The 6655-nt window shown below is 54.6% G+C and overlaps 1 protein-coding gene across 1 annotated transcript in view; it reads left to right on the top strand.

Annotated features, from left to right (window-relative positions):
* The first annotated feature begins 962 nt into the window (after window positions 1-962).
* The window catches only part of LOC122393676 (RNA-binding protein Musashi homolog Rbp6-like), a 130545-nt gene continuing 124852 nt past the window's right edge, over window positions 963-6655 (top strand). The window contains exons 1-2 of the mRNA XM_043389949.1: window positions 963-1179; window positions 2914-2954. Of these exons, the coding sequence (XP_043245884.1) occupies window positions 1127-1179; window positions 2914-2954 (94 nt within the window). The 5' untranslated portion in view covers window positions 963-1126. The remainder of the gene's footprint in view (window positions 1180-2913; window positions 2955-6655) is intronic.

Here is a 6655-nt window from a genome sequence, read left to right as displayed (position 1 = left end):
TCAGAAAGAAAGAAAGAATTCCTCATTACCGTCAAAGATCCTCAAATTAATCCCAGAATGCCATTCCACCGCCCACGCGATATCACCGGATAGTCTCAGACAGTCCAAGCCGACCTCAGTAGGTCCCATGTTAGTCTAAGAGGGCCTCCCACCGCTACGACGGTCTAAGAGGGCCTATGGAGTTTTTGACACTCAGTATTGTATTGTATTGTATTGTATTGTATTGTATTGTATTGTATTGTATTGTATTGTATTGTATTGTATTGTATTGTATTGTATTGTATTGTATTGTATTGTATTGTATTGTATTGTATTGTATTGTATTGTATTGACATCAAAAGGCTTTCTCATATCGCGTGGCGATTACGGCCTGTATCAGTATGTGCATGGGTCGTAAGTCAGGATCTCACAAGCTCCACAGGATCTCTGGTGACCGTCGACCAGATCCAGCCCGCGCTGGATCATCTGGCCTGACCGTTCTATATAAAATCAGTATACATCTTGCACCGTTCGCGACTGGTAAAAAATAAACTCAAAATGACACCGAGAAACCAGCTAAGGGCATCTTAGTCAAACAATGCCGACTGATCGACTCCAGTTCCGGAGCCACCAGTTGGAGTCAGAAAAGGCTCAACAATTCCGATCTGAGCTGTCAACTCCGATCGACTCCAACACTGAATGATTCCTCCTATAACTCCTACTCTAAATCCAACCCTGGCCTCCGACTCCGACTCGGACCCCACAGCCCTGCCTATCAACTACTGAGACTCCTTCACCATTCTGCTTGCATCTCTGGCTTCTGGCCTCTGGGCTCTGGCCTCTGCCCACGGAAGCTCTACCTCTGACTACAGCGCCCCACTCACACCGTCTCAGCCCTCCTTTACTACAACTTACTCAACGCTCAATAGATGTCGCTGCGCACCACCCGTCGGCCGGCCGGCGAGATTCATCCGTCCAATCACAGCCGCCAAGAGATGGCTCTGAGGGGCCGGCGCGCGCCGACTGGGCGAGCGCGGCGCGGCGCCGCGGCCCGGCGGCCAGTCGGTGGCTGGCTGTGTGAGCGTTCGTGTGACGACGGTCCGTCCACGTAGTGTGTAGGTGCTTGTTGGTAGGGTTAGTCAGCAGCATGGAGAACCAGGACTCGGTCGGATCGCCTTCAGAGCTGCCCAACGACCCCGGGTGAGTGGTGAGAATCGGATGCATTGCTGGGGTGAGAGGATCGGCGCGTTCTGTTTGCGGGCAGAGGTTGTTTTTACTGTGAGGGTGAGCGCGGCGGTCCAGTGGGGGCGGCGGTACGAGAGAGGTCTGAGGGTTGTTACCTGTTACCAACCGCACAGCCACGTGGCCAACTTTCACGTGGTGGTTGGGGTCGGCCGGAGCGCGGCTGGTGCTGTCCTGTCAGCTGACAGCTCGCCCGGTGCGGCCGCTCCGACTCAGGACAGCGGCAGCCGCCGCACACCGCGCGCCTTATGTCATGTTTACGTAACCACTAGCGCCGGCCGGCTAGTCGCAGCGGCGTGCAATACCATGAACGCTTGCACAACGGGCCTCCTGTACTGAAACCAGGCGAGGGTCAGCTTGCGGACGGGGGAAGGTGTGACCCGCCCCCGGCAACGCTCCCGGCGCCGCTCCTGCCGGGAAGGTGCACAGAGCGCCCGAGCGCCGGGAATCCCAGCCGTTTCAGCGACGTGCCATTTTTCATTTCGCGGTTGACTGGTCGCGATGGCTGCTGCGGCAAGCGGTCAGGCGTACGGGCGTGGGCAGTGTCCTTATCCTCACCGGACGCCTGTGAAAATCCTCTCTCCCTGTTCAGGCTGGTTCGTGTTCCCTCCTGCTCGTCCGCACCACAACCCTCATACTCCACACCCGTCGCCCCCTCTAGTCTCCAGCACAACACGAGGGGACACTCCCCTGTTTGTCAGTGGGAGGTCCTTTTCACACCGGTTCGCGGTGCTAACTTTCACACGTGGTTTGTGCAGTGACGGCCGGCCACATCAGACAACCCCTCCCCTCCCCAACCCCTCCCCTCCATCTCCCCTCCGTAACAGGAGCGCCCCACTCGCCCGTCGCTGCCGAGTACAGAGGGGCTGGGCCGAGTGGTCGTTAGTCAGCTGACTCTCTCATGTCGCCGCAGAGAGCTGAGGTCGCCCGGTCACAGGGGTCACCCAAGGGTCAGCGGTGACCAACAGTCGGGAACAAACGGCCCGAACTTGCTCTGCACCGGCCGAAACGACCACGGACCGGGCTTCATAAACGGGAAAACGGTTTTTGTCCAGACTTATTTATTATTTACCCGGAGCCCATGGGAAACATTACTGGCTTCGGAAGCATAAGTTTTTATCAGTGCGACCAGTCCTAATAACATCGCCGTAACCGGCATGTTAGTTAAACGTTATTTGGTTAGATACATTTGCACTAGGCAAGTCGATGGAACTTCATGCGACTTTGCAGTTTGCTTGAAAGACGTGCTGTTTGAAACTGCAGGTAACTGAGACTTCTCCCATTTTTTTTTTATTTCTAGGCGGGTTTCTCTCAGTTTATACTTTGGGTTACGCTACCAGCCTCCTTTTCTACGCCGCGTCCCAAGCTCTGTCGTCGTTCTCCGCCGTCTGCGGTCGGATCATTATGAGAATACGGCGTCTCGCTACCACCGGGGGGCGGCGTAGTCTCTCTGATAAGGGCTAGGTCAAGCACCCCGATAGCCGCTAAAACGACACTCTCCGGACACCAACATGACATGTAGCGGCTCCATTTCGTCCCGAGACCACCCCGGATGGCCTCTGGGCCATGTTGGACGGCAAATAGCACACCCTGTTTTCCATATGCCTGTGTGCATGGAGGGACTGCGATACCCACCGCCCCTCCATTCAGCCCTCGCCGCGCCACTGATCCGTGCCGTCTGTGTGCCCGCAGGAAAATGTTTATCGGAGGTCTCAGCTGGCAAACAACGCCAGGTGAGTGTCCGGCCCCCCGCTGGCCGCGCGGCCGCCGCGCCGCGCCGTCCCGCGGGTCCCTGAGCCCGGCAGGCCCGCCGGCGCCAGGTGGGCTCTCAGGCACCGCCCGGCCAGAGGTGCTGGTATGGCGGCGCCGCCACCCCGCTCAGCTGATCCTCCCTCCCCTCCCCACCCTCCCCAGTAGGGGCGCTACCTGCCGGGGATCGGGTAATGACGTTTGCTGCGCGCTACCCTCGCATGTGTGAAGGAATTTCGGCACCTGGTGTTCCTCGGGGAGCTTAGCGCTCGTTTGTGGATTCATTACAACATTTTTGCCAAGCCTTTTATCCGCAGCGGCGGTCCCAAACAAACATGTAACCGAGACACTACCAAAATGTATGTTTACTTTGCTGCTCTGTCCCTAGCGACAGCCAATGTATTCTATAAATCGGGCGTTAGTGCCATCGGGCCGGGCAGATCGGCCGGGCCGTGCGGCGCTCGGCCCGATATACCCGTCGTATATTTGGCCCTAACGGCCCGGCCTGCGGCGCCCGTTTGCTCCAATCATCCTCTAACGATATCACGTGATCGCAGACTGGGCGCCCTATCGCGGTCGGGTGACGTGAAATATCGGCCAACAGCCGGCGCCCAGGTTTAAGGCGTTTAAAACCTTTCGGCCCGACTATCTGGCCCTCGCCGGCGGGTCCATTAGTGTTATTGGCCAGCTCTGTAATGTTTCCTACGTGCGTCTAGTTTGTCATTTTACCTGTCCGCTATTGACGCAGGTCTGCGTGAAGCTATGGCAATGGGAAGTACTCGGCGCGAAATATAGTCAACGTAAAGCTTTTTTATGTTTAATGCGTCTCTTTCAGTGCGCGATGTAAATTTATCATATCGTCATGGCTTATATTGGAAATCATTGCGTAAGTGTCACGATGTTTGGATTAATTCAGCACATTACCGTCCTATGTTTATGCTGTCGGTATTGTTTATTTTATTGGCCCGATAACCTCGCTATCCTGTAGGTCCAGGAGTAGAGCAGCCGTATAACACGCCTTGGGGCTGTCTGATCCCCGTACTGTCAATAAAGTCTTTTGTGTCATGCCCCTGGTTTCAAACAGAGGCGTATTGGGCCGGGTTAGAAGGACGGTTGTTGACCTGCAGGCCTGATGATGCTTGCACTTGCATTAGGTACACGGCAATTTTAGTAATCCATGGCCGAAATTAAACAAATTGACGAGCACTCTCGAAAAGAAAAGTTGCGGTCGGCTGACCTGAACGACGGAGGTCGTTATAATGCACCGAAGACGACCCATGTGCTGAGCTCAATGTTCGGGGTGCTATCGTCACATACGTTATATGAACATTTTTATGAGAAACCTTACTCGCGTTTTATATGTAGTTGGCCGACTTAGTACCGACACTTGGTAGTTAACTGTCTGCCGTGAAAATATTGCATATGCATGGCTCTATGCAAATTGCAATGAGCGTCAGACTATTTGAAGTCTGTAGTGTCGGGACTCGTTTGTATTAATGAAACCTACATCAAGGTGAATTAACTTCTTGGATCAGTTTTATGCATTCGACCTTTCTTTCGCAGCTCCCTCACAGATAAATTCTTAAAAGTGGCTTAGCATAATGACATGAATATGTTTAAGTTCACGGAGACGTCAGAGATATTCCACCGCTGTCCCGATTCCCGCCTTCCCGCTTTACAAATATCCGTGTTTATTGCATAGTATCTGCAGAGTAAATGCGTTTTATATTACTATGGAACAGGATTTATATCTGTGCTTAGCTCTGAGCTATTCCTATGGCTCAAACACCATCGGATATTATTTCATTATATATTCAAATAAAATATGGGTTATCTGTGCCTTACGCCACGCTCCTTCATGCGCCAATAACTTTTCATTGGGCTATGAACGCTGCCAGAGACGCCATACTCACCTTCTCTGCACCAAAAATAGCGCGAAAACTTTGCAGCGCTAAAAGCATCTGCTAAGACTGTCCAGGGAACTAGGACTTTGAGCGTTACAACCACTCTATACGACAAAGCTGCGAAGCTCGAAGTGCATGGCACACAGCGTGGCTATGGGGTCTCGGCTGGAATTTCATAGTCTCTGTGGTTCCGAAATGTGTCAATAGATGCTTCTACTCGACTTTTCGCTATTAAAAACAAAGGTTGTTTCCGTTTCGCTTCATGTGATGTCCGTCGGGTTTTCTTTTTTATTCGTCTGTTTACGCGTTTATCCGCCTGCTCGCCTTTTCGTCTCTCCGTCTGTCTGTCTGTACGTCTGTCCGTCTGACCGTCTGCACGTATGCTAGCTTTTGTATCTATCTATCTATCCGTCTTACGTCTATCCGTGTGCCCTCTCCCCTTCTCCATGACTGCGCCGTCTGAGGTAGCTCTGCCAGCTGGGATCCATTTTTGGCTCGCCTCCCGGGGCTAGTCACGTCCCTCCGCCTCCTCTGTCTGTCAGTCAGTGTCTCCTCCCACGAGTCCGACATGTCCTCCCACCGCGGCTTCTGACACTCCTCCCTTCTCGTGTAGTGACGCCCCTCCTTCATTGAGACTCTCGTCCCACATACCTCATGTCTCTCCCACGCTCCCTAATGAGCTCCAGTTACCTCCTTCTGATATCTGTCCGTCCCCACTCCGTCCCGTCCCGTCCTTTGCCCTTCTCGTCCTCACTCGCTCTCCCGCTACCGTTCGCTCCCTAGCCACTTAATCCCTCCTTGCTCTACCCTCCGGTGTGTGATCCTGTACCGGCAGACTAGGTCTTTGCTGGGCGATATAGAACAAAGAGACTGCGGGGCATTGTTGGACCGTAAGACTGACAGACCGATGGTGTCCGCTCGGTAGTGGGACAGGCAGACTGCGTGTCTTTGCTTGGCAGTGGGACAGACAGACTGCGGATCCTATGGTGGGACAGGCTGACTGCGACCCGCTGCTGAGCGCTGGGACGGTCCTGCTCGGCGGTGGGAGTCGGCACAGACAGCGGCCTCGGGCCTTGCGCCGCGTGCGCTGCGTGGGAGCGCTGGGAGCCAGCGCGAGCCTGTCGGCGGCCAATGCGGCCCTGCAGAGCAGCGTCGTCACACACCGTCACCGGCTGGCCATCCATCAGCAGGCTGTCGGCGACACGGCCCCCGCCGCCGCCGCCGCCGTCCGTCGTGCGCGCGCCGTCCGCCATCGTCTGCCCGTCCGCCGTGCGCTCTTCGTCACCGCCGCCCGCCGTCCATCCGTGCAGCGTCCAAACGTAGCGTCGTCTAAACTGCTGGAAAGGTTTTACATTTGTGGGGACAAGCGCTTTTGCTGGTGCTGTAAAAGGCCACTATCAAAGGGTACAGATTCGCTCTACAGATCTGGCTGCTTGGTCGTCGATGTAACTAGCCTCCCAAAAGACAGCACCTATTTTGAGACTGGGTCGTAAAAGGAGAACAGGATTTGAGAGAAGCGTGAAGGAATGCAGAGGAGCGTAGTGACCTTGCTCGATGTCCATCGGCGGAGGATGCGTGCGAGATGAGAGAGAAGGGGAGCTGGAGAGAGTAGACGGATAGGTGGTTCTACGATGCAGCCAAAAACATTCTCTGTTAAAAACATTCGTAAGCGGCATTATGACTAATGGTCCTATGGGCGACGTCCACAAAGGCGTGCCGTCCACAAAGGCGTGCAGATCCCAAAAACCACGCGGAAGGAGGCTGGACGGAGCCACGCACAT

The sequence above is a fragment of the Amphibalanus amphitrite genome, unplaced genomic scaffold, assembly GCF_019059575.1.
Source record: "Amphibalanus amphitrite isolate SeventyFive unplaced genomic scaffold, NRLGWU_Aamphi_draft 000003F_arrow, whole genome shotgun sequence".
Lineage (NCBI taxonomy): Eukaryota > Metazoa > Arthropoda > Thecostraca > Balanomorpha > Balanidae > Amphibalanus > Amphibalanus amphitrite.
This window is presented reverse-complemented; position numbering and strand designations above follow the sequence as displayed.